The sequence below is a fragment of the Planococcus citri genome, chromosome 1 (assembly GCF_950023065.1).
Source record: "Planococcus citri chromosome 1, ihPlaCitr1.1, whole genome shotgun sequence".
NCBI lineage: Eukaryota > Metazoa > Arthropoda > Insecta > Hemiptera > Pseudococcidae > Planococcus > Planococcus citri.
The window spans coordinates 29,363,568-29,390,815 of NC_088677.1; the positions used below are offsets into that span (position 1 = coordinate 29,363,568).

Genomic DNA, 27,248 nt, shown 5'->3' on the forward strand with positions numbered 1-27,248 from the left:
GAACGTGAAGAACACTAGCGCTATTCTATTCAGTGGCAACGATGAGTACTAAAAGTAAACCAATTGACTTGGTACTTTCAAGTCTGAAGGCACGCCGGCCACGTTTTCGTCTCGAGCTGGAGATCGGCGATTTCAGCAAATTTTTTCCTCGTTATTCTTCCCTTTTCGCTCTAGTAGTCCACGTTGAAAGTAGTGAAGTGGTGAATTTAATTATTAACCATGGTGAGTTCCACGTTTTTATTGTGCTATATTTTAATAGTTTTCTTACTATCTTACTAGTAATTTGATTTTACTTTGTATTCGAGTGTTTCGATGTCACACTTTTCTGTAATTACTTATCATCTCGACATGTGTTTTTTAAAATTTGAAATTTCGTTTTCATCTTTCAGTCCCACCGTAAATTTAGTGCCCCTCGTCATGGTTCCATGGGATTCTACCCCAAGAAGCGTGCACGTAGACATCGTGGTAGAGTAAAGTCTTTCCCCAAGGATGATCCCTCAAAACCCATCCATCTCACATCTTTCCTCGGTTACAAAGCCGGTATGACCCACGTTGTACGTGAAGCCGACAGACCCGGATCAAGTAAGAATTTTGTGTTTTCTTTCTACTCTAGAGATATCAAATCGATTTAATTCGCGATGTATTACGTTTTCAGAGGTAAACAAGAAGGAAATCGTCGAACCGGTAACTATCATCGAAACACCTCCAATGGTCATTGTTGGACTCGTAGGTTACATCGAAACTCCTCATGGCTTGAAAGCTCTTTCCACCGTTTGGGCTGAGCATTTATCTGAAGATTGTAGAAGACGATTTTACAAAAACTGGTATGTTCTTTGTTGTAGTTTTTGTGTTACGTATTAGTTTTCGTTGATGATAACCCTTTTGATTTACGGTTAGAATAACCTGATGACTTGTGATGTCAAACTAGGGCGGACTGAGATCTTTATCTATGTAGTATAAGTTATTCATTAAAAAATATGATGATAACCCTTTTGATTTACGGTTAGAATAACCTGACGATTTGTGATGTCAAACTAGGGCGGACTGATCATTAGTTACTTAATCTAACACGTGTTTATTTGAAACGAAATATTTGTATAATTGATTTAAATTACTTCAACTCTCCTCTCTAGTAAAGACGAGAGATAACTTTTCCAAGTGATCAAGGTGCGCAGTAACCTTTCCTTGGGTTAGAGAGAACGTCTCCTCTTTACATCACGTTGTAAATGAGACCCCTCTCTTATGTACGATTGTCAACAGGTACAAAGCTAAGAAGAGGGCGTTCACGAAAGCCTCCAAGAAATGGCAAGATCCTCTCGGTAAAAAAGCTATCGATAAAGAATTAGCTAAAATTTCGAAATACTGCAAAGTTATCCGTGTCATTGCCCACACCCAGGTAAATTTTTTTCTCATTTCAAGGAAGTTAGATAGTATCGTGGTTATTAATTCCTACTTCGTGTTTTAGATGAAATTATTGAAATTCAGACAAAAGAAATCGCACATCATGGAAATTCAAGTCAACGGTGGTACCGTTCCTGAAAAAGTGCAATGGGCTAGAGAACATTTCGAGAAAGCTCTTCCAGTTTCACATGTTTTCACTCAAGATGAAATGATCGATTGCATCGGTGTAACGAAAGGAAAAGGATACAAAGGTATAAAATATTTTATTTATTTATCCAACGTGATTTTACGTAACGATCATATGATGATTAGCAATTGCCTACTGAAACCTGAAGAATTTTTTTTGCTGCCTTCCTACTGAAGATCGTTACTAATCCGAGTTGAAATTTTCATGTCTCTTGAGTTCTGTGATTTAATACGCCGTTTTATTTCAGGTGTCACTTCCCGTTGGCATACGAAGAAATTACCCAGAAAGACCCACAAAGGTTTGAGAAAAGTCGCTTGTATCGGTGCTTGGCATCCGAGTCGCGTTCAATTCACCGTAGCCCGTGCTGGTCAGAAAGGTTATCACCATCGTACCGAAATCAACAAGAAAATCTATCGTCTCGGTCAAGGAATCCACACTAAAGATGGAAAAGTAGGTTTCAATTTCAATATTAATGTAGATTTTATTAGTATATGATATTTCAAGCATTGATGGAGGTATGGAACCTCTAACGGGACCGGTGCTGTATTTTCATTGCAGCAATGCCAACCGTAACATCATATATCAAAGTAGCCTTCTTCGAAGTGCTTAAGTTCGATATTATTCCTCGACTTCCATGAGCCGCTTAGGCCGTGAAGTGGGAGTAAACCATATCGAATACAGTTTTTTATTCGATTATTTAAACTAAGTATCATATTGTCTTACTTTCATTGATGGGAATATTCGTATTCCTAACGGGACCGGTATTGTTATATTTATTGCAGTAATGCCAACCGTAACATCATATATCAAAGTAGCCTTCTACGAAGTGCTTAAATTCAGTATTATTCCTTGACTTTCAATAGCCTCTTTGGCTGTGAACTGGGAGTAAACCATATTGAGTACAGTTCTGCTTGAATTTAGATTATTTCATTTGAAATACTTACGTACCATTTCATTGATGGGAATATCCGTATTCCTAACGGGACTGGTATTGTTATAATATTGCAATAAGGCCAACCGTAACATCATAAATGAACGAAATCCCTTACTTTTGTGAGTTGGTATTTTAATTTCGTATTATTCCTCGACTTTTAACAGCCACTTAGGCTATGAAGTGAAAGTAAACCATATGAAATACATTATTTTCAGTCGTTAGTTCGTTCATGTGTATTTGTAATCGAGTTACTAATATCGATATTGAATTTCAGATTGTCAAAAATAACGCTTCGACCGAATACGATTTAACTGAGAAAACCGTAACGCCTATGGGAGGTTTCCCTCACTATGGTGAAGTTACCAACGATTTCATCATGATCAAAGGATGCTGTGTTGGACCGAAAAAACGTGTCATTACTCTCAGAAAGGTAATTAATTTCATATTACGTGAAATTTATTGTATTAATGATGATTCTGTCAAGAGCCAATCCCTTGATTGTTTAATTAAATGATACAGAATGATAGGTCTGAAATTTTATCATTATTTTACGTTAATTTGTACGAAAATTTATTGCTAATTCTAGTTTTTTCATTTAATGATGATTCTATCAAGAGCCAATCCCTTGATTGTTATAATGATAATGAATGATAGGTCTGAAATTTTTATCATTACTTTATGTTCATTTGTACGAAAATTCACTGCTAGTCTTAGTTATTTCATTTAATGATGATTCTATCAAGAGCCAATCCCTTGATTATTATAATGATAATGAATGATAGGTCTGAAATGTATTTGTTTAGAAAAGGCTTATTGAATCGAGTAATTGAACGCTACTAACTGTTTGTTTCAATTTTTTCAGTCTCTGTTGGTTCATACCAAACGATCTGCTTTGGAAAAGATCAACTTGAAGTTCATCGATACATCGTCCAAATTCGGTCATGGTCGCTTCCAAACTGTTGCTGATAAAGCTGCCTTCATGGGTCCATTGAAAAAGGATAGAATACGCGAAGAAGAGAAGATTACCAGCGCTTAATTTTGTATTTTGTTATATGATTGACGAATAAAATTCTGAAAAATTGACTCGTGTTGTCGGTGAGCGTGCAATGATTATTTTTCTTCATAATATTAGTATTCAGGCGATATGAATTCATTGATCGAAGCAGCATTTGATTATGCCTTGTTGAATTTTAACTATAATCAAAATTTGGTAGGAGTCTAGTGATGATTGTAGCGTTCGAAAAACCAAACTTACGTGAATGATTGGATTTTGTTGAGATCTAGCGTGTGATAAATGAGTGTAAGAAGAGTTTTTTAGTTTTTGATTATTATTGATGAAATTATGAATACAACTGCGAAACGATAATTAGATTACTTAATAGAAGAATTTCAACGTAGAATGTACAATTAAATGTATCGTTACAATAGTCAAAATTTGATTATCACGATGACTTGGTTTTGGTAACCAAAGTGAGGTACAATTAAGAAAATACGAATAACATAAAATTTCAACTCACATGAACAGAGAATCAATAATGGTAAAAAACTACGTAAAGTCGTTAAACTAAAATTATGAGCTGACTTCAGTGATGGATTTGACAATCAAATCACGGCAAAGCTCAAAACTTGATAAAAATGAAGTTGATTAAACCGACGTCTGCAGGAGCATCTTTGTCGAAGCTTACCAGTTACTGTTCCTCTCCACATCCATGAGGACATTCTGGTTCAGAATATAAATCGGTATCTGACGTTTCAGGTTCAGAATCCGGATCTTCAGCTTCGTATTCTGAGTGTGAACTATTTTGTTTGCGTTCTTCTGAACCGGAATCCTCGTTTTCGCTTTCGGAATCTGATTCTGAATCTAAACTCATGGTTTTGAGACCATATCCTTTGCTCTCGATTTCACAAATTTTCAATTCATAATTCAACTTTTGTAAATTTTGTGCGAGTTGCACAAGCTCAATTTTCGCCAGAGTGCTTTTGTTATAAAATTGACGGGCCTCCAATAGATTATAAATTTCTATGCTTGTTTTCACAGTTTCACCGTAAATTCTGAACTTCTTTTGGTTCGTATAGAAAAATTTCGATGTCAAACGTTCATGTTTATCTAAATAGTTGGATTTTTTCAACTTCTCGATCATTTTATCATCTATTTTTCTGTTTATATTTGCAAGTGCTATAGAGAAAGATTTGTTTTCATCGGGAACATAAGCGTATACAAATACAATCTTTCGCGTAAAAATGTCATAAAACGATTTTTCTCCTAGAGATTCTAATCGGCGCTTGACTGTATTCCTCCAGTGGTCGGCTTCTTCATGTTCTTTTGTCGCCGCAGACCACATCTCTTCTAAATAAGTTGGAGATTGGAAAGTGAGAAGAGAATTTTTGATCATCGTTGCTGCATTCAATATCTGTGAACAGGCGTCACGAGTGTGCTGACCGAAATCTTCCTTAACATGGTACAGATAGACTGCATCGTCAGTGTATTTAAGAATGTCACACATCTCAATTTTATTTAAACTGGGATAAATTTGATCAAAGACTAAAAATCTCTTATCGTCAGTATATAGATACGAACGATTGAAAATTTCCTCTCTTTTTTCTCTTTTCTTTTCCTCATTTTCCTTTGCTTCGTCATTTCCCCCAGTTTGCTTCTTTTTCTTGGATTTCTTGTTGTTTTCTGTAGCCTTCTTTGCATCGACTTCGTCATTATTCCCAGTTTGCTTCTTTTTATTTGATTCCGTGTTTTTGTCTGTAGGCTTCTTTTCATTTGATTTATTTTTTCCTGTTTTGCTCGGAGGTTTTTCTAAATAGGGTAACTTCAACCACCACTCGGTGTCTTTTTCAATCAAAGTGTTTTTGACTAAATTCTTAAAGTCTTCGTGCACTAAGGATATGTAGTCTTGTCTAAGTTCATACCAGACATTTTTAATCCTGAAATATGTATTTTCTCCATATTGATGCTCTCCTTCGATATAACTCATGATATCAGCCGTAACTTCTTCCGAAGCCTGATTTTCAAATACAAGGTGTGCACGCCGCATTCTTCTCGCAAATGATTTGTATTCATCACCTGCAATTTTATTGTTCCATTTGGCGTGAATTTTGTGCACAATTTCTTCTAATTTTGGAGGTTTTGATTCGATGTCTACAGATTTATAGTATTGTAAGCGAAAAGTATTACATGAAAGAAAGTCTTCCAGACATTTATGTCGTACATGGACATTAGGTGGTATTCCTTTTCCTTCCTTCTCGATGTAATGCGAATAAATACACTTCAGAAGAGATTCATCTAAAACATGCTTCGGTATCCGAGCAGGTTGGACAAAAAATAAGAACTTGAAGAGTTCAGTCGATTCTTCTTCTTCGTCTGCTTTTTTTGTCTCAGCGTTTGCCATATATTGGGCAAATAAGTCAAAAATAGCGGGATAATCTGAGATACGGAGTTTTTCACCGATTCTTAAAATTCCTCCGGTAGTTACTTTTATCCAGCATCTATCGCTTTTCTTCCTCTTTTTATCTTCTTTTTTAATCAAACTATACAAATCCGAGTGATTTTTAATCTCGCATTTGAAATTTTCCATTATATAATACAAGTTTGAAGCCGGATATAAATAGTACGGACCTGGATCGGACAAGTATTCCTGTTTATTAAGTTGGAATATCGGTCTTCTCATTATTTGAATCATCTTTTTATGATTTACTACTTTTTCCGATACCTTAATCGGGAATGAATAGTCGACGTAGGGTCGCACCAATTTCCACGCGTTTCCCGAAGACGTAACAATGATATGAGGCCGAGGTGAATATTTGTAATAAAAAATGACATGATGGGAACTGCTCGAGTCTTTTGGGTCTTCTTGCAACTGTTTTGCGATGGTTGGTACACACGATCTTCTACAGCTGTAAGCAATTGAAGAATAGGTGTTTGGGTCATTCGAAATTTCTGTAATGCCTTTGCCCTTATCTTCGATATAGCGTGATCTCTCAATATCTGGGTTCTGATCATTGTGGATCTTAATTATTTTCCGTATCGCGTTCAATAAATCAGATTCAATAGGTGACTCACTGTCATTCTCATTTTTAATTTTTTTGAGGCGATTAGCGACTCTCTTCAAGTCCAGCCATTGAATACTAAGCTGTTGAACTGGTGCTGGTGATTCGCTATCACTGCTTTCACTGGATTGCGCCATCGAAATTCAATTATCTCTTGGAGCAGTGATTTTGTTTGATGGTCTGCTGTGGACACAGAATTCAAAAATGTGTGGATAAGTAAATGTGAAAATTAAAGATTTACGAAGTACGAATAGTATTATCTACTTATAATATGTAATGTAATGTAATGCATAGTGTGTCTGTGTACGTACTTTTCTTTAGAATTTTATTAGGTATTTGACTGCAGTTGATGCGATGAATATTACCTTGCTAGGTATCGATACACAGAAAAGCAGTGTTTTTCTTAGTCTTGGTCTTTGGTAACGATAACACTCAAATACACAACTTGTCACCGTTAGCAAAACTCGATGAAACGATTATCTTGAGCAGCAACTCACGGAATTCTTTTCTATCGCACTTGCAAAATTATAATTCAATTTTACGAATGATGAAATACATATAAGATGAATCATCAGCATTTCCGGTCTGTAACATTCATATTTTGAACAGAAAAAATGCACGTGTCCCGATCTTGCCCGATCCCGAGATATGCCGAAGATCGAGTTTGCACGAAGTAGTCTATCCAAACAGGTGTCTCGAGACAGCAGAGTGCCCTCGCTGTGGTTTTTGTTTTTATGGTGTATTCGAATTTGATTTCCATCTTTTTTTCAATTCAGGATTCAGGTAAATAAACAGGTCATTTTTGAGACTTCCTAAAAATTAGTAGATAGGTACTTGTTTCGAATTTTGATGAAAAAATGCCCATTTATCAATGTAGTTCAAAAAAAGTACCTACCATGCTAATTTCTACAAAAGGTTCAACTTCAAAAATATAATGTGAAATGTCCTGCACCTGCTTTAGTTTTCACGTAGAAAAAAAAAATTAGTTATCATCTGAAAAAATTGTCTCAGAAGATATGATAAATTTATTAAGTAAGCCTAGTTGTATTTTTTTAAAGATTTCATTCAATTATTCTTAATTTTTTAATGAAGTGAATTACTAGGTACTCAACTTACACCTTACCTACATAATAAGATTCATAATTATATTTTTATTTTTTTTGCAGGACTTTCATGTTTCATGAAAAAAGTATCACTTTTTTCTACTTCTGACAAAAAAAACGGTAAGTAATTTTTTATGTTGTTTGTTTACCTTCCTGCATTTTTACAAAAAAAAAAAAAAAAAAAAAAAAAAAATGAAAAACAGATTATTTTGGAAATTAGAAATTAGTACTTACCTCCTCCTTTTTTAAAATAATTTTGGCAATAGGCTAGTGGGTAGGTACTTTTTAAAAATTTTATGTAGAAAGTAACTAAAGTAAGACTTTTTTTTTACAATCTCAAGCCTCAGCAAAGAAATCAGACATATTTCATGATGTGATAATGCGGTATAAATGGCACCTCTACCTATATAATTAATTGTACATAGGAAACAAGTAATAAATTAAATATTTCACTCCTCTTCAGAAATTGTTCCAACTTTTTTCGCCAGAGTTTCTTTATTTTTTTATTTTGTACTCCCACCTTTTTTCTTGATACCTATTTTTCGTTTTTTTTTTCAGACTTTTGATCTGTGAAAATAAAATTTAGAAGGACAGAACATGATTTTTGGAAAATTTTCGATTTTGTCCTCGCTTCGTTCGGGCAAAAGTGTTGAAAAAATTGACAATTTTAAAAGTAAAATTACTGACGCAAAAAGTTGATTTTCATACCTTCAACATTTGAAAAATTCAATAATACTTTTTAGGAATGATAAAGACCTGAGCGAAGCGAGGGTAAATGTTCTCGAAAATTAATAATACATTTTTTAAAACAAATCATTAAATTTTTTTGAAGTCCAATTTTGCTCTATTCTCATCCATCTCCTTCCAAGCTACAGCCTGCTCGTCAATTTTTACTACTTAAAATGCGTAAACCTATTTTCATATGTAATGTTGGTGTTATTTTGGCACGAATGGAAACCTCGAAACTTGAATGTTAAAGTTTGAACCTTGCGATGATCATTTTTTTACTCATTTTTAGCAGTTTTTGTATGTCGCTGAGTTTTCAACTTTCGCGAAACATACTTTTAAAAGTAATAACAACCCAAGTAATTATTGGTAGAAGATTGATCAGTGTTGGTAAAAATATTTATGGTTTAGGTGGGGGCGGAGACAATAGGGGTGTGGATGAGGTTAGCATAAAATTGGACTTCATATTCGCGTTCGGGGTATTCGATTCTTACGGAAACGACATCACCAATATTATAAAAATAGCTCAAATTGAGATTGGGGCAGAGGCACTGGAGGTGCATAGATGAGGGTAACATAAAATTGGACGTCATATTCATGTTCGGGGTGTTCGATTCGTAGGGAAACGACACCAACATTATGAAAATATCTGAACTTCCAATAGATATATAAAGAAAATTGAGGTGGGGTAGATACACTGGAAGGGTGTGGATGAGGGTAACATTAAATTGGACGTCATATTCGTGTTCGGGGGGTTCGATTCATATAGAAACGACACCTCGTTTACCAAAAACAATCATTTAGGTACACCAGAATTCATTTTTACCCTGTAAGTTTTTACAATTTTTGACCACGACCCATCAACAATTTTTTTTTGAAAAAAATATGTGTTTTTTAGGGGTCAAAAACATACTTGAAAATACTATTCCCATTTTTGTGCCGAATCATGGTCATCGCTAAAACTGGTAAATAAAGCTAAAAAACTCCATTTTGAGGGGGGAAATATGGGGGGGTGTGAACATTTTTGTGGGGATAGCTCTTATGAATGTTGACAACATACTAAAAAATCGGTTCACATGGGGCTAAGAAAAATTGTTTTATTGTAATTTCAGAAATGAGGGGGTTTCTCAAAAACGGGGGGGGGGTCTGGGGTCTGAAACTTTCCTGACGGAGGGTGCTCAAGGGTACCCACCTTCCATGCAAATATCAACCCTGAAGCTCACTGGGGCAAATTCACCATACTTATCCACCTTAATTGATAAATCAGTTTTAAAATTAAGTGATCTACGAAATGCTTTCGTAAATGTAGGTCCAAGTTGGCGTACATTTGTTTTGATCATAAGTCTAACATGAAAAAATCAATATATATACCTATACCTTTACATCTCGTATAAAAATTAAAACTCATATTGTACTTACATGTAATATAACCCTGAACTGAACCACACATCGGAAGGGAAGGAAGTAATATTTTACCATTACTCATAGAGTTTTTTCCAACGCACCTTACCTACCTGTATTAAAAAGATAACGTGTACACATGCGAATGTTACTTTAGACTCGCGTTTCAACACGTAATTTTTCATTGACTAATGAAAAAAGTTTCACCAACAGCTATCGATGGTCGTGCCGGCGGAATCATGGTTAAGCCAGTCATTAATCGTTGATTTGTCGTCGAGCAACATACAAGTTTCTCAAAGCTTCTCCTGCCAGTCTTGTCACGTGTTTAACGTAGATACCTATTCTATTCGGAAGTGTAAATCCTTCGAGTGTTCGAAATTCGATTTTTTACATGGAAATTCTCCACATTCTCGCGAATTTATTTCTTTTCAACGTGGTCGTCGCTCAAATTATGTCCAAGTGTTGTCCTCTAAATCACGAACTTTTCATCGGCGGTACTAACTTGAGCGATATCGAACGTGAAAATGTATTCTGCAGGCCGACCAATGGAACCGTTTTGGTAGCCGTTGATTCACCATCATTGACCATCGGGTTGCCGAATTGCTCGAAATTGAATATTATCGACGTGTATAGAAGAGATTTGAAAATATCCTGCCTCGATAGGATCACCCAGCTGAACGATGTGTATGCTTTGCGATGCGCTGAAAACGAAACTGAGAATTCCAACGAGATTGTGACCACAGTCAGCATGCGGAAGTGTTGCCCATCCCATCGAGCTTATAATTGGGATAAGCAGTATTGCTTCAGCCAGTACACCCAAGATAATCACGATTCGGCTACGAATTTAATCAAACTAGCTTGGAATAGAACACCTCATTTCGTCAATTTATCCTTCGGTTCGCCCGTTTGCAGAAAAAGTGACGTACTAATTGATAAAATCTTGCACAGAGATAAAGTCGAGTTCCTCAATACGGACGCCATAGCTATCAAAGAGCTCAACAGCTCCGTCATATTATCATTCGACGAATTCTGCGTCGATTTAGTCGATGACCGATTCGAATACTTAGCAATTAGATCCTGCCAAGACTACCTCACCTCGTGTAAACACGACAATAAAGTCTGCGTCCAGAAATGCTGCCCGGTAGGATACGAATACCACGAAGAAAAATGCATACCGTCAACGCGACCTTTATCGTTAACATTTTACAACATTACACAAACCTACGATTCGGAAGCGATGCCAGTTACCGTAAAACCGGCGTTTCTGCAAGCGAGTCATTGTGCCACTGGAAAATACCAACTCATCGATGATGACGAGCCAAAAAAATACCTACTAACTACCAGTGGAACTGTCTACATGCCGGCTACGAATCGAGTCATTGATATAGATTCCTATTGCGTTGATAACGTTAAATTTCATAATAAAACCAGAACTTTCGTCTGCGTTCACGAAGAGAAAAGCATGTTCACTGTGATCCGCGAACTGAAACCTTTGCTGACTTCGATTTGCGCCGCCATTTCGGCCTTTTTCTTCATCCTAACGTTCCTGATTTATTTGTGCCTGCCGTCGCTGAGGAATTTACACGGGCAGTTGATTATGAGTTATTTGTTCGCGTCTGCGGCCAGTTACGTGATGGTGGTCATCCATCGGACTGTTCAGCTTCGAATGTATTCGGATTCTATTTGTAAAACTGCTGGTAAGTTGCATATTTTTTGTACCTACCAGACCTAGAGCTTTTTCAACAAAATTTTATTTTAATTCTTGAATCACGTGAGTTGAAAACAGAGACAATGGGTAAAAAAGAGACAGAATCCAGTGAGTGATTTTATTTTATTTTTTGAAAAATGGCGATGATTTTGGAAATTCTATTGTTTTGATATTTTCTTCTTTTTTTGATGGGAGGGGGGGAGGTGCTCTACTTTTGGCTCAGTCTAACTAATTTTTAGAAAATTGTGTTTTAAAAGTGCGCATTTTCTATTTTAGCGAATTTCAAACATCCAAAGAATCGTAAGTTTGAATTCAAGGGACTTGAAAAATAGTCAGACTACGGAAAAGTGTCATTAAAAGCAAGGCATTTCATCTTCACGGCCCCTTTATCGAAGTTTCAGATTTTTTCTGAGTGGGAGGAACTGTAAGAAAAGACAATAAATTTAGTGTTGCGATGTTCATCACGTTTCATTTTTCTGAACTGTTTTAAACACCTGATTAAAACATTAAAACAAAATAATTTTTAAAAAATAAGTAAAAAAATACCAAAAAAAACGAAAGCTACTTACCAATCTTTAAAACGTGTTTTTTTCAACTCCAATTAAGTAGGTATAGGTACCTAATCTAACAATCAAAAGAGGTTTTTTCTGAAAAAAAAAAAAAAAAAAAAAAAAATGGTCAAGTAATCCTACTAAATTGATTGAATTGTACCCAGGTATTTTCTTCGTGTGTTTTTAATTTTTTTTTAAAATAAATTTCTAAAATTTTGATACTTTTGACCTGAGACAGATTGAATGAGGAAAAAATGCAATTGATATAAAATCAAAATTAAATTCAAAAAATTAAAAATGCAGTGAAATTCAATTTTTTTGATTTCTTTTTTCATTTTTATGCTTAGAATTTAAAACCTGTTTTTGTCCAAAAAACTTGTTTTGTAGTTTTTCAACTTTGAAAAAAAAACTTTTTTTTAGGTAGGTACCTAACATTGGATAGATTTATTTACTCAACTCCACAAAAATTGTGTTGTTAAAAAATTTCAAATGAAATAATTGAATTTACTTCCACTTTTATATCAAATGGTCAAAAAGTTTTCATAAATTTTGTGTAGAAACAGAAAAAAATATGGAATTGACCTGTTGTGAGTTTTTTTTAAAAATTTAATTCAAGTTAATTTAATTTGTAAAAAAAGTTTATTTTGAAATTCAGATCTCGAACAAGGTTAAATGAAGTTTCAAAATGAATACCTATATAAAAATCTAAAGAAAACCCAAAGTTCAAAATTCTACACAGATTCTGTGTAAAAATATTGTAATTTTAATTGAAGAACTGTGGAGGTTTTTTCAAATCTGAAATGATATTGAATTTGAATAAATCTTAATAATACCACAAAATGTCCATAAAAAATAAAAAATCTCTCTAGTCCGAGCTGAAGGTTAATTTCCAACTTTTGAGCTCGAAAAATCGACATTAGTTTTGGTGGGAATATTGATTTTGGTTCAGTATGTTAGATTTCGAGTCTTATTATTTTCTCAAAAGTAGATAGTTTTTTCAAGAACCTATTTTGAAAAAAATTAGTTTTTGGTGCCTTATTTTTCGGAAGAGATTAGGCATAAATAAATGTTTCCTCTTTTGTTGCATCAACTACAAAAATGGAAATTTTGTTCGAGCACAAATTGCTCATCAGGAATATGAAAATACATATTGAAATTACATTCGGCAAATCATTTTCGATTGCTTTTTGGCTGAATATCAAAATTTAAAATAGTTTAATCAACTTCCAGGATAAGCTAAAAAAAAAAAAAAAACTGGAAAAGTGGAAATCAAGTGTAAATTTTTATCTATCATTCTACTTATTGCAATTCTTCTAAGTAATTTAAAAAAATAGTAAATTCAAAATATTTCATCGTATTTGTGATTTTAATAATAGTCTAATAAAATTTCAAATATGTATTTGATCAGTGATGAGCAATATTCAACAATTTTAAAAAGTTGATCACTTGAAGAAGGTTCATGAAATCAGCCAATTCAATTGTTTATACATACATATGTTTCATTTTCAGTCAGCTACAAAATTTGTTAAATAATTTCAAAGCTCTGATCTGATGCATCTTCAATGAAATTAATTGAGTAAAAATTAAGTACACGTCAAACATAATATAGGTAGGTAGAGGTGCCTACTTGATTCCATGTTAAATATGTAAACAGTTATGAATATGTGCATGTACATAGTAGGGCCATTTATTTTATATTTTTATTACCTTTTTTGTTAAAAAAAAATTAAATATGTAACTTAAAATTTTTTCATTTCAGGTTATACCATGCTTTTTGTGACTTTAGCATCGTTTTGTTGGCTTAACGTGATCTCATTCGATATTTGGTCTACTTTTAGGTGAGTAAAAAAAAGTATTCCTACACTTGTATACTTTGTACACTTAACTTAAGTAAGTTTATTTAACGAATTTTCGTGACTTTGTGTCATTCGAGTGAAATAACAATTAATTTAACTTCGAAACCATTGAAAGTTTTCATTCAAAAATTAAATCGGGTTCAGGTTCCATGTAGGTACCTACCTAGATACTTAATGATCCAAATTAAACAACAAAAAAAACCGAATTTTTGAAATTTTTTTTAGTTTGTTAATGGAATCGTTTTCTTGTGTGCTAAATTTCATTACAGTAAAAGCTTCGATCGGAAGAAATTGTAGGTCACTGAACGTAGGTAGTAAAAAGGTTAATCACGCGTTGATTCTAAAGAAAAAAAAATTATTAATATTTAGGGTTAGGTATAAAACACGTTGGTGAAGGTACTAGGTACCTTCAATGATTGACGTAGATATAAATGTGTATCATTTTTCAGGCTTTAGAACATATAAAAACGACGTATACGTAGTCGTATTTTTCTTATATTTTTGTCACTTTAATACATAGATTTTTGAACTGTTGGGGTAACGTCTTAGAAATATTTTAATAGGTTGCCTATATAGGTAGTTAGTTACTCGCGAATTCAAAAGTTTACAAACAAGATGCGAATTGAAATATTGCAAAACATCCATAAAAAAAATACCTATTTCAAGTTCTCTGATTGATTTCAAAATTGAAAAAAATAATTGAATTTTTTGTTCGTTATTACAGAATAACCAGATCGACATTCCTGAAGAAATCCAAAACGTGTAAAAAATTAATCCTGTATAATATTTACGGCTGGGGATATCCATTGTTATGGTCAATATTCGCCTCCGGCTCGAGATATATTTTCAACATTGATGAAAATTCGCCTTGGAATTGCGATATCGGCCAAGTTTCCTTTTCCTGTTGGTTTGCTGGTAAGAATAATAAACTCATATACAATGTTATTAGCTATACCTACTTTGATACGATATTATTACTCACCAACTTACTCCGATGAAAGTTTTCGTTATAAAATATTCATAATTTTGAATAAACCCTATAATGAGTCAGCCTTTCTCATCTTCGTAATGCTTTTTTATGAATGAAAATGTACCAGGCAGAAGTTGGTTATATCAACGAAACCGGAAATAAGTAAATTACATCGGTATCATGTTCCAGGTTTCAGTCTCTCTAGGTTAAGCTACCATGATACCTATTAAAATACTGAGTCATTTTTTTTATTCAACTTTTGACAAAAGTCCCAGTTTATTCGTTAATCTATATGGGATTGATTTTTGGTAAATTTTCTAAAATTGAGTAGTAGATACTTTAGGTACCTAACTAGATTAAATACTTGCTATCTCGGTAACCGAGTATTCGCTAATTGTGGGAAATTATACTCTTAATTAGTCGAGAGCGATGTTCGAGTTACATATTTCAAGGTCCAAGTGTGACATATGCTTGGGATGTCCCGCAGGAAAATTTATATATTAAGTGAAAAAGCTTGTTTTTTCGCAGTAACATATGTTCTTTGTGTTGAGGCCAATTGAATATTATTATTATTTTTTTTTTTGGTTTGTCATACTACATTGTTATAATAAAATAAGGTTATTTGAAATACTTACCAATGCAGAGTATTACGCATGGAATTTACCTGTTATCAAATATTTGGGTACTCAAGTGCAAAAGGAATTCCCCTTTGATGGAATTTTTTGAAAAAATGAATTTCCTACCGATATTATTTTCCTATCTGCGCATTATAAAATACTTACCGTAAACAATTATTTATTTCTTTTGTCTCTTGAATTTCAGATTATGGAAGAAGTAAAATCATATACTTCATCGTACCCATTTCCATTATGCTGGTATTTAACGCAATAATTTTCATCACCATAGTAAAATACTGTTCCAGTGTAAAAGCAGAACTATACAGCACAAATAATTGTAATTATTCGCTGAAAAAATATTCGAAAAATAAAAACGAGTAAGTTTTAAACTTTAAATTATGCTCTGAAATGTGTAAAAATTGAACTCGGTAAAAAACTAACAATAATTAAAAATTTTCCAGCTTCATGATAAATATAAAATTATTCATACTTATGGGACTGAATTGGAGTTTGGAAATCGTCGCACTCGTCGTACAACCTCAACATCGAGTTTTCTTCGTAATTTCCGATCTTCTGAATGCTCTAGTCGGTTTAATTGTATTTTGTATCTTAATTATGAAACGCAAAGTGTTACATAATTTGAAAAAAACACTTTGCCAAGGTAGTCAGCAGCAGGGCTTAGATAGATTGACTAGATCAAATGCGTCTACATCGTCGTCAAATCTGCAAAGTTCTACTAATTTGAAAAGAAGTAGTGTTCATAGGTTTTAGAAATGCGAAAAATCGGTACCTAATATTTTACCTTACTAATTTCCTATGTTTTAATACCTATCTACCTACCTATTTTTCAAATGCATTTGTTCCATGTTCTTAACGAATGTGGAATTTAAAAAAGTTCCTTTCTTTGTTTGACTACCTCCTATCTAGTTTTTTTTAAGGCACCTAAATCGAACTGTTTATATTTATTAATTGAACAATACCTATTTGTATTTTAGGATAAGTATTGAGTCATTTTTTTCTCGTTTTATTTTTAAATTTTTTTTTTTAGTTTAAAGTCAACTGAAACCAAATCTACTTATGTATTTCATTTTTCTTTAGATTAAGTATTTTACATGTACCTAGCTACCTGTACCTATCTATAACGAAAGTAAGGTCGTGGTCACGAGATATTGTTTTACTAAACGACGATTCATTTTTTGTACACTGTTTGAAAACATTGTTTCTTGTGCTTATATGTATATTTCAATGAAGTCTGATACCTGAAAAAAGTACTTCCTGGATTAGGATAGGAAATGCACTCAAAAAGCAACTCCTCACTTCCGATAGTTGGCCTCGTAAGAGCTTCTCTTGTACAAATATTCTGAGAATAAATGACATTGGATCTTTAAAATTAGCTACCGTAGGCTACTCTGTTTTTTATTCGACTTCTACAAATGTCACACCTTGGATTTTTGATCAAAATTAAATTTTTTTTTCTCAATTAATTTTTTTGTTTCTAAAAACAGCAGAGAAGTGCTAAAAATTTGGCTCTTATTTGTTGTATATTAAGACGTACTTGATAAGATTAAAAAATAGATGAATTAAAAAGATAAAAATTGGAATAGCCTCGAAAAGTACTTAAGTACTATGGTACCTATCTACTGGAGTGAACTTGATGTTCCTATGAGAGCCAATAGATTTAGATTAAGTAAGTTTTTATTATAAGTATTTGAATGTGAATGAACAATTGAAATAAATAAATGTTCATTAGTTTCAATCAATTTTTCTCCGATTTTTCTATTCAGACGTTTGCTTTACATACTCGTTAAAAAATAAAAATTGAAATAGTGATACTATGTAGACCTTCCGGTCATCTTTGAATAGATCTATCACTTCTATTTTAAAATATCGTGCTTTGAGATGAAAAATGTAGGTAGGTACTTAATCCAAGTCAATTTTTACCAAAAAAGAAATACAGATACATATAACGAAACCAATAAAGGGATAACTTCTACTTTCTAGCAAGATCATTTGATCAATCATATATTACATTGAAAATCGAAAATGAATCGATTTTTGGAGTCAGTTAATTGATTTTGATCAGTAGGTTTGAATCCAGGGTTACAATCGATATTTATTTCGAACAAGATCGATCGTAAGTATGGAATCGAAAGTTGCAAATAAATCGACTTTTAGATTTCGATGAATCGAATTTTGATCATGATCAATTTTTATTGGAAAAGTATACTTTTGTGGTTAAAATTGATTCTTCATTTGAAAAATGACCGATCTCAAGTATAAAGAATCGAAAATCACAAATTAATCGATTCTTCAGGTTCGATTAATCGATTTTCAATCATGATCAACTCTTTATCAAGAAACCGGTTTAATCGATGTTTGGGGTCCGATTGATCGAAAAATGATCGATCTTATAAATAATCGAAAATCGCAAATTAATCGATTTTCAATCTTGATCAACTCTCGATCAAGAAACCTGTTTAATCGATTTTTGGGGTTCGATTGATCGAAAAATGATCGATTTTATAAAGAATATCGAAAATCGCAAATTAATCGATTCTTTAGGTTCGATTAATCGATTTTCAATCATGATCAATTCTTGATCAAAAAACCTGTTTAATCGATTTTCGTGGTTCGATTGATCGATTTTCAATCACAATCAATTTTTGATTGGGGAAAGTGAAGATCATCACTTTTGAGGGTAACATTGATTTTTTCATTTCGAACATAAATAGAATTGAAAATTACAAATGAATCGATTTTTGAGCTTTAATCACCTAATCAATTTTAAATCATGATCAATTTTTGATCAAGAAGATTTTTCTTTTTGAACACAATAATCGTAAGAAATCGAAAATAAATCGACAATTTTTGCAGTTCGATTGATCGGTTTTCGATTAAATCAATTTTTGTTTGGGAAATTCTGTTTTGAAGCCTAATGAAATTATTTTTTCGATTTTAAACATTCAAACACGATCATCATTAAATAGAATTGGAAATTGCTACCTACATAATAAACCGATTTCAGGGTTCGAGCAATTGATTCTTGATCATACCTTATATTTTTGATTTGGAAGTTCAGTTTAATTTGAATTTGAGTTTAGAATTTATTTTCCATTTGGAACTAAATGAATCGATTTTTGGGGTTTAAAATTATTTTTGAGCCTGAAATTGTATCTACTTTTTTTCCCAATCATATGGAATCAAAAATTTATATTATACGAGTAAATATCGATTTTTGGAGTTCGATTAATCGATTATGACTATGATTGATTTTTGATCGGGAGGTCCAACTGATCCTTTACACGTTATAAGTATTATTTGTGAGTGCATGTTGGTTATTTTTTGATTAAAAAAAAAAAAGAATTCTCATCAATAGACTTTATTAATAAAAATTTAGAAATTTAAAATAGAAAATTATAACAGAAGTGTGTATATAACAATGATAACAGAAAAAAAAGAAGATACGCTTAGGGTAATATAATAATTATATTTTTATAGGTAATCTATAATAGATTACAAAATATCATTAATACTCAAGTACTCGCAACTTCAAGTTGACGCTTTCATTATTATTATTTTTTAAGTTTTACTTGATGAACAAAAATCGAACGGATCATTTTTATTAGGTATTTTTACATAGGTAGGTAGATAATTCACACCACAATCGATTAAGTAGGTAAAATAAACCAAGAAATAAATAATAGGTAGGCGAATTAATATGTACTATAGTCCTAGGAAATTAGCATTCTATGAAGAATTTTTGTTGTGGGGTGGGAGAGGTATGGGTAGAAAATTCATTGTAAAATTTATTTCGGAGTCACTTTTGCGCTAGGATTAATATTTTGCAAGATTTTGGCCAAAAAACGATTGTGAGGGGGCTAAAGTCCACAATCGTGGGAACTCGGATTCGTTTCTCGGGACATCAAAATGGATCTGTATACCAAAAATCAGCTTTGCCACCAAAAAATTCCTCATTATCCCGATTTTTCTGCTAATTTCTCTGGACCAATAGGCTATAGTTGTATGTATAGGTACAAGTATATTATTTTATTCAATTTTAAAATAGGTACTTAAGCTCTTGAAATTGAAACACAATTACGAACGAGTTTTATTTTATCCCAGTTGATTGGGAAAAAAAGAGAAAATGCATTTGGATTATCCAGCCATGGAAATGGATTACGAAATCCTCTTAATTTAGGATTAATCGACACGATGAACAAATAATTTTGAATAGGTACATTGTCGTTGTATTAAATAAAAATGAATTAACCTATTCGTAATTGTTCTTCTGTATTAAAATATTCCTATGAAAAAGGTAAATATTTAATAAGGTAGGTAGGTATCTATAGTGAATCGATATTGTACAAATAGGTATTTATACTTACATAAGTACATCCCACGTGAAAAAATACCATAAGTTTCTTTATACGATTAGAAAACCGAATATGAATCTATTTCATCAGTTGGTGACGAAGGGTATGTAATGTACCTATGCATTAATTTATGTAAGATAATTTTTCTCTTTGAATTAAATCAATTTTTTTTAAACCAATTTTTCAAAAATCCAGAGAGTTTAACTCGAGCAAACAGATTGACCACGATTTTCTTTTTGTTTTTTATTGAATAAGTAAAAAAAAAAAACTAAAAAGTTTGTTCAAATTCATGCGACGTGAATTAGGAACTAATTTTCTGTTAGGTATCTATTCTAATTCGAAAAATATCTACTATAGACCTATCTATGTAAAATAACACTATTAGTGTTTTAACAATCGAGAAATTATTTTACACGTGTACTTTACACAAAGTGCTATTTATAACTACGTGTAAAAAATATGATTTTTCACTAAGAGCTTTCAAACTATTCAAATGTATAAAATCTACGTTGACAGAAACGTAATTAAAGTATATTGGCAATACAGCAAAGAACAGATATTATTATGTAAATATTCAGGAAAAAAATGATATTACGTGAATTCATTATTTTATATCCCATTTTACAAAGAAAAAAAAAAAGCTTTCGAAAAACACTGTAGGCGTTTGATAAAAGCGATAAAATGAATACAATTAGAATTGACGAAGAATATTTTCAGATATGTTTGTTATTATAGATATGAATCTGCAATTTCATTTGAAAATTACTAAGTGACATTTCATCTTATCTATTATAAAATACACACTATGGGTTTAAATTTCAAAAGATTTGGAAAGTAGATTAAAAAAATAGGTATACTATTAGCTATAGAGTTAATGAAGATATGGAAGAGTGGGTGGACCTCTAATTTTTTCATCAAGTAGACGAATTGATTTTGTGATATTAAAAGGTAACTTGTCTAATCAATTTTCACCTAATCACCTTATAAAAAAATAAATACGTAGATAGATAAAATACCTTATTTAAAAACTTACACCTTAAAATCAGTCTTCTTATTTGTAAATATTTCGATAAAATGTAATAAAATTAATTATGCGTATGATAAATTAAAAAAAAAAGTGCCATAATTTTAATTTAACTACTATTTTGCTGAGATACAATGCTTTCAACATTTTTTGGTACATTTTAAAGTGGATAATTGTATACTATGGGTAGGTATAGGCAGATGTCTATTTTCACCAGCTCAGCAAAATTGCATCTCGGACTACCTATACGATTTATCGAGAATCATCAATATAGGGGAAGAGGATTATTTATGCGGACGAAATTACGAAAAAAAATCAAGCCGAAAAGAAGATACTGATTAAATTTGTCCTTACTAATGAAAATTTTGGCAGTAGGTAAAGAAGAAAAGTACGTGAGATTTTTATCGAATAAGTATAATAATATTCTAGGCAACGACAAATCACAATTTCAATGAAGAAATGAAACATATTTGGTAATTGAAGGATACATCAATGTTAAAATATCGATAACGAAACCAAAAAAGAAGGCAAAATGCATCGAAGAGATGTAAAATGGGTAACCTATCTAGCATTCTGAAGGAGACCCACTCTTCCCTACGAACTATCTTCATTACCATTATCAGAATCGGACGCTATGCTAATTGAAACAGTTGGTAGTTTTTTTCTGGTTTTGGGATTTTCCAGCTTTTGATAATGGGTTGGAATGTAGTCGGCACTTTTCGTCTTTCGTACCGGTCCACTTCCGCCCAGTTTCATGTATTGGTGTTCTCGTGAGATGCATGAAGCTGATTGAAATCGTGTCCTTTTACCAGGAACGTCGTCCAGGTAGGATCTTTCACTATGAAATCGCGTTGATTTAAAGCTTTGTTGATGAGTGCGCTGGAAAATATACGAAATTCGAGTTAATGACGGATTTATAGGTAGCTCGAGGATAGATTTATCTACATGTAGTCTATGATTAGGTAGGTAGGTATATTATTTGAAGACAGACAGGTGAGGAGGTCACCTATTTCGTTCTGTCCAATATCGATCGTGAGAATTCTAACGAAACAATTTATTTCAATATGTACAGTATGTGTGTAGTAGTTGCAAGTTAACGCCTAATTTGCGAAAATGCAGCAACCCAAAACACACGAAAGTGAGCATGGTATTCCTATTTTGAGATTCGATACACAGAAATTGTTGAAATAATCAGAGCTAGGTGCCTGCACATTCGTTTATGAGAACATTTATCAGGGATGTTCAGACGTATTTGATTAGATGTAATGAGATTTGTTCAAACTTGTCTGACCATATCCAATCTCACTCACATGGTGACTTCTAGAGAATCTGTCACCAGAAGTCACCAGGATTCACCTAGTCGAGTCCCCAGACACTCAAACACATTTTCTAGTTCTAGGGTCTTAGGACATTCTCGTTATTTTTTCATCATAAATTCACCAAAACAAAAGTCGAAAATTCACTTGGTGACTTAGAAGTCACCAGATACTAAAAAAAATTTCAAAGGCTCTGAGAACATTCTAATGATTTTTTCATCATAATTCATCTGAAAAAAAGTTGAAAATTCACTTGGTGACTTCTGGTGAACCTGCCACCAGAAGTCACCAGGATTCACTAAGGAATCCCAAGGAGGATATTGTGGTGGGTTTTTTCATCATGAAGTAGCCGTTGAAAAAGTCGAAAAATCACTTGTTGACTTCTGGTGACACATTCACCAGAAGTCAACAGGTTTCACCAAGGAGTCCCTAGACATTCAAAAAAAATTTACAAAGGGCCTGAGGACATTCTCGTTATTTTTTCATCATGAATTCACTCAAAAAAAGTTGAAAATTCACTTGGTGACTTCTGGTGAATGTGTCACCAAAAGTCACCAGAAGTCACCAGGATTCACCAAGGAGCCCCAGACACTCAAAAACATTTTCCAGGGTCTGAGGACACTCTCGTTACTTTTTCATGATAAATTCACCTAAAAATAGGCGAAAATTCACTTGGTTACTGCTGGTGTATGTGTCGCCAGAAGTCACCAGGATTCACCAAGGAGCCCCAGACACACAAAAACATTTTCTAGGGTCTGAGGACACTCTCGTTACTTTTTCATCATAAAGTCACATTTGAAAAAGTCAAAAAATCACTTGGTGAAGTCTACAGGATTCACCAAGAAGTCAGCAGACACTCAAAAAGATTTCCAATGGCTCTGAGGACATTGTAATGATTTTTTCATCACAAATTCACTTCTAAAAAAATTCGAAATTCACTTGGTGACTTCTGGTGAATGTGTCACCAGAAGTCACCAGGATTCACCAATAAGTCAGCAGACACTCAAAAAGATTTTCAAAGGCTCTGAGGACATTCTAATGATTTTTTCATCATAAATTCACAAAAAAAAACAAAACTGGAACTTCTGGTGAATGTGTCACCAGAAGTCACCAGGATTTACCAAGGAATCCCCAGACACTCAAAAACATTTTCTAGGGTCAAGAGGATATTAAAGTCAACAGACACTCAAAAAAATTTTCAAAGGCTCTGAGGACATTCTTGGTACTTTTTCATCATAAATTCACCTGAAAAAAAGTCGAAAATTCACTTGGTGACTTCTGGTGCATCTGTCACCAGAAGTCACCGGGATTCACCAAGGAGTCTCCAGACACTCAAAAACATTTTCTAGGGTCAAGAGGATATTGTGGTGGATTTTTCATCATAAAGTCACCTTTGAAAAAGTCGAAAAATCACTTGGTGACTTCTGGTGAATGTGTCACCAGAAGTCACCAGGATTCACCAAGAAGTCAGCAGACACTCAAAAAGATTTTCAAAGACTCTGAGGACATTCTAATGATTTTTTTTCATCATAAATTCACCTAAAAAGAAGTTGAAAGTTCACTTGGTGAATTCTGGTGGATCTGTCTCCAGAAGTCACCAGAAGTCACCAGAATTCACCAAGGAGTCACCAGACACTCAAAAAATTTTCAAAGGCTCTGAGGACATTCTCGGTACTTTTTCATCATAAATTCACCTGAAAATTTCTAATGATTTTTTTTTCATCATAAATTCACCTAAAAAGAAGTCGAAAGTTCACTTGGTGAATTCTGGTGGATCTGTCACCAGGAGTCACCAGGATTCCCCAAGGAGTCAGCAGACACTAGAAAAAATTTTCAAAGGCTCTGAGGACATTCTAATGATTTTTTTTCATCATAAATTCACCTAAAAAGAAGTCGAAAGTTCACTTGGTGAATTCTGGTGGATCTGTCACCAGGAGTCACCAGGATTCCCCAAGGAGTCAGCAGACACTAGAAAAAATTTTCAAAGGCTCTGAGGACATTCTAATGATTTTTTTTCATCATAAATTCACCTAAAAAGAAGTCGAAAGTTCACTTGGTGGATTCTGGTGGATCTGTCACCAGGAGTCACCAGGATTCCCCAAGGAGTCAGCAGACACTAGAAAAAATTTTCAAAGGCTCTGAGGACATTCTAATGATTTTTTTTCATCATAAATTCACCTAAAAAGAAGTCGAAAGTTCACTTGGTGAATTCTGGTGGATCTGTCACCAGGAGTCACCAGGATTCCCCAAGGAGTCAGCAGACACTAGAAAAAATTTTCAAAGGCTCTGAGGACATTCTAATGATTTTTTCATCATATAGGTATGCACCTAAAAAAAAGTCGGAAATTCACTTGGTGACTTCTGGTGAATGTGTCACCAGAAGTCACCAGGATTCACCAAGGAGTCACCAGACACTCAAAAAAAATTTCTCAAGTCAGAAGCTTACCTATTGTGGTGATTTTATCATCATGAAGTCTCCTTCAAAAAAATTGAAAACTTACTTAGTGACTTCTGTTGAGTGTGTCACCAGAAGTATTTTACAGCCAGGTATTTCAATGTTCATGTTCAAAATTTGAGGCGTTGGAGCACCTTAAAAATAATGATCAACGTTCAGTCTCATCCTCTCCAATTTTAAATTTGGACCAAAATTTGAGAAAGGCCTTCTATATTGTGCTTTCTTTTGAGTTCTACTACATACGTATATTGGAGTAATCTTGTGACACTACTTGTACTTTACTTGTAATTATTCGAGCAAGAGTTAGGAACCTTGAATAGGTAGGTACATATGTACTTGAACGTTACATTATCAATTTCTGGAGTTCACAAACTAATTTACCAACACTCGTGTAGTTTGGGTTGCCGTATTACCAGGCGAATTATTCGACAGCATGCTACAGAACACCCAGTACAATACTGATGAATGATAAATTCTAACTAGGTACCTACATCCTATACCTACCTACGAGGGTATAAATATTTATAGGCCTACGAACACAATATAGGTATACAGTATGAATGTTTTCAATGATAATATTATTTCAAATATTCTCCATCACAACACAATTAAGCGATAAGGTGATAATTTTGGTGTAGTGCAAGAACTTTCAAATTCGCCACACGCTGCACATTAAATGCTGTTAGTTACCATTATTTCAACTCGAGTATCTAATAATAATAATTATTATTATAATAATGGTGCAACACATCAAATTCATCATCAAGTGTAGGTACACGTATTATTCATCATTCTTCTTCATTCTAAAATACGCAGGTACTGTATATAAAGTGAAACGAAACAACTGGCACACTTGTGAACATTTGGGTACCTACCTACTTTCATGTAAAACAACAAAAAGCTATGTTATCGAAATTCATTTTCTATCGGGTATACACGCCGAGGTTACACGAGTATGTTCTGTATAAGGCTTACTTAACATGAACAAAAAACAATTTATATAAAGTAAAGTATTTACAAAAATTGAAACAGAAAGTTCAAGTTCATTTTGCCTAAAATATATCGTATGTGGGTAGGAGGTACGGTACTTTCTGACGCGATGGATTTTTATATACGATTTTTTTACGCCACTCAAACACGATAAAAATAATTCAATCGTGTAAAAATGATATGCACAGTATTCTACGAATAAAAAAGCAACTTCACAAAAAAGTTTTTTTTTTCACGCGAAAGAAAAATTTCACACAGTGCATGAATAATGTTACAGTAAGTAAAAGTATTCCCTTTTTAAATGAGAAGTTTTTTTAGGTACGAGAATCATTTTTATCAAAGCGTTTCATTTTTTACAATGTAGGTATTCGATGTGTTAAAAGTATCCTTGCTCGAAGTGATGCTACTCGTATTCCACGTTTTTGGTAAAATAAATGAACCATTTTGTCGATTGCATCATATCTATAAATTACACATGTGGTAAAGCACAATCGGTCAACTATAAAATGAAAAATGATACACGGTATTTATTATACCCGTGTACCCGTCCATATATCTCTTATCTTACATTAATTTTCCACCAACTAACTCATTCTTCGAGGATTTATTTAATATAGAGAAATAATTAAAATAAGAATCTTTTAAAAATGATTCGAAATACGGAAACATCCACCCTGCAGGTAAAAGTGGAAGATTAAATAAGGTAGAAATACAAGAAACAGGTACCTAACATTAAAGTACACTCGTACAAACAGAAAAACTAGTTATATTAATTATTTTTATCGTAGAATTGTATTTACATTTTTTAATTTTACGTTACGTTTCCATTTTCAAAGCATCATGTCTTATCAAAAGTACCATAATAATAATTTGTTTACATAATGAAAACGCTTCTACCACACAATTCATACTGAAAAACAATTTTGTAGGGTGCTTGTAAAATATTAGTCCGAATATGATAACGATAAACGACGAGGCGACTTCTTTATTCAATTTTATTATTTTTACGAATTTACATATTTATTTTTCATGCGATAGACAAACGCGTATCATAATGAAATCGTATAAAAACACAGTAAAATTAAATTGTTCGTGATTTTTTTTTTCGTGCGTCGTTTTTTTTTTTTAACTATGCAGGAAAGGTCAAACATTAAACATACACAATTACCTACGTTAATTCAACTGAGCTATTTTGATTTCAGTCCAGAATCAGAATTGAAGGGATTATGATGGAAATTCATTCCTGAAAAGCTCTCGTGGCCTCAATTTTGGATTTCAGAAGGGCATAATCTACAAGTAGGTATCATTTAGTTTCTTCGTTTCTATTCAATACTCCACCCCCATCTATTTCCATCAAGTATTTTATAAATTTTTGGTTCGTTTACGATAATCTACCCATATACAAAATGTTACAAGGTAACTAATTATCACTTAAAAGTTTTTCGAGGGTTGATTTTTAACGATGATACGAGAAAACATTGAAAAAAATCATCGCCCTCGTAATTAGATTATTAATTCACTCCAAGCTCCTGAAAACGTGTCAAAGATTATACTAAGATGCACAACAGAGTGTAATCTTG

The 27,248-nt window shown here is 33.0% G+C and overlaps 4 protein-coding genes and 1 non-coding gene across 9 annotated transcripts in view; 3 read left to right on the forward strand and 2 right to left on the reverse strand.

Annotated features, from left to right (window-relative positions):
* The first annotated feature begins 72 nt into the window (after positions 1-72).
* LOC135831235 (large ribosomal subunit protein uL3-like) lies at positions 73-3,605 on the forward strand. Its single transcript, XM_065343575.1, has 8 exons — positions 73-222; positions 390-582; positions 656-824; positions 1,261-1,396; positions 1,466-1,652; positions 1,836-2,038; positions 2,797-2,952; positions 3,385-3,605. The coding sequence occupies exons 1-8, from the start codon at positions 220-222 to the stop codon at positions 3,556-3,558; spliced, it is 1,221 nt and encodes a 406-aa protein (XP_065199647.1). The 5' UTR covers positions 73-219; the 3' UTR covers positions 3,559-3,605.
* Positions 978-1,052, forward strand: LOC135833526 (small nucleolar RNA U43). The gene has a single exon (XR_010556493.1). It is a non-coding gene; the product is annotated as a small nucleolar RNA U43 (small nucleolar RNA).
* Positions 3,606-3,821: 216 nt separating the features above from the next.
* LOC135831232 (uncharacterized) lies at positions 3,822-7,238 on the reverse strand. Of its 2 annotated transcripts, none has more exons than XM_065343572.1 (2): positions 6,890-7,238; positions 3,822-6,758 (listed from the first exon to the last, which is right to left on the reverse strand). In XM_065343572.1, exon 2 carries the CDS (start codon positions 6,713-6,715, stop codon positions 4,211-4,213), a length of 2,505 nt encoding a protein of 834 aa, XP_065199644.1. In that variant the 5' UTR covers positions 6,716-6,758; positions 6,890-7,238; the 3' UTR covers positions 3,822-4,210. The 2 variants fall into 2 exon arrangements, with proteins under 2 accessions (XP_065199644.1, XP_065199643.1); XM_065343571.1 differs by having other exon boundaries at positions 3,822-6,761.
* A 2,367-nt stretch (positions 7,239-9,605) lies between these two features.
* LOC135831239 (G-protein coupled receptor Mth2-like) lies at positions 9,606-17,266 on the forward strand. Its single transcript, XM_065343580.1, has 5 exons — positions 9,606-11,505; positions 13,827-13,905; positions 14,648-14,838; positions 15,716-15,887; positions 15,972-17,266. The coding sequence occupies exons 1-5, from the start codon at positions 10,200-10,202 to the stop codon at positions 16,279-16,281; spliced, it is 2,058 nt and encodes a 685-aa protein (XP_065199652.1). The 5' UTR covers positions 9,606-10,199; the 3' UTR covers positions 16,282-17,266.
* Positions 17,267-18,873: 1,607 nt separating this feature from the next.
* The window catches only part of LOC135831247 (fibronectin), a 76,671-nt gene continuing 68,296 nt past the window's right edge, over positions 18,874-27,248 (reverse strand). For 2 of the 4 annotated variants that reach the window (XM_065343591.1, XM_065343592.1), the window contains exon 7: positions 18,874-21,786. In XM_065343591.1, coding sequence (XP_065199663.1) covers positions 21,502-21,786 — 285 coding nt within the window. In that variant the 3' untranslated portion in view covers positions 18,874-21,501. Of the gene's footprint in view, positions 21,787-24,724; positions 24,813-27,248 lie in introns of all 4 variants that reach the window. The other 2 variants (XR_010556169.1, XM_065343593.1) reach the window with 2 other exon arrangements.

Excerpts from the sequence above, each read along its gene's own strand:
- LOC135831232 (XM_065343572.1), bottom strand. The coding sequence starts at position 6,715 with ATGGCGCAATCCAGTGAAAGCAGTGATAGCGAATCACCAGCACCAGTT.
- LOC135831235 (XM_065343575.1), top strand. Across the intron at positions 825-1,260 it reads AGACGATTTTACAAAAACTG|GTACAAAGCTAAGAAGAGGG; the intron begins GTATGTTCTTTG and ends GATTGTCAACAG. Across the intron at positions 1,653-1,835 it reads GAAAGGAAAAGGATACAAAG|GTGTCACTTCCCGTTGGCAT; the intron begins GTATAAAATATT and ends GTTTTATTTCAG.
- LOC135831239 (XM_065343580.1), top strand. The coding sequence starts at position 10,200 with ATGGAAATTCTCCACATTCTCGCGAATTTATTTCTTTTCAACGTGGTC. Across the intron at positions 13,906-14,647 it reads GATATTTGGTCTACTTTTAG|AATAACCAGATCGACATTCC; the intron begins GTGAGTAAAAAA and ends TCGTTATTACAG. Across the intron at positions 15,888-15,971 it reads TATTCGAAAAATAAAAACGA|CTTCATGATAAATATAAAAT; the intron begins GTAAGTTTTAAA and ends AAAATTTTCCAG.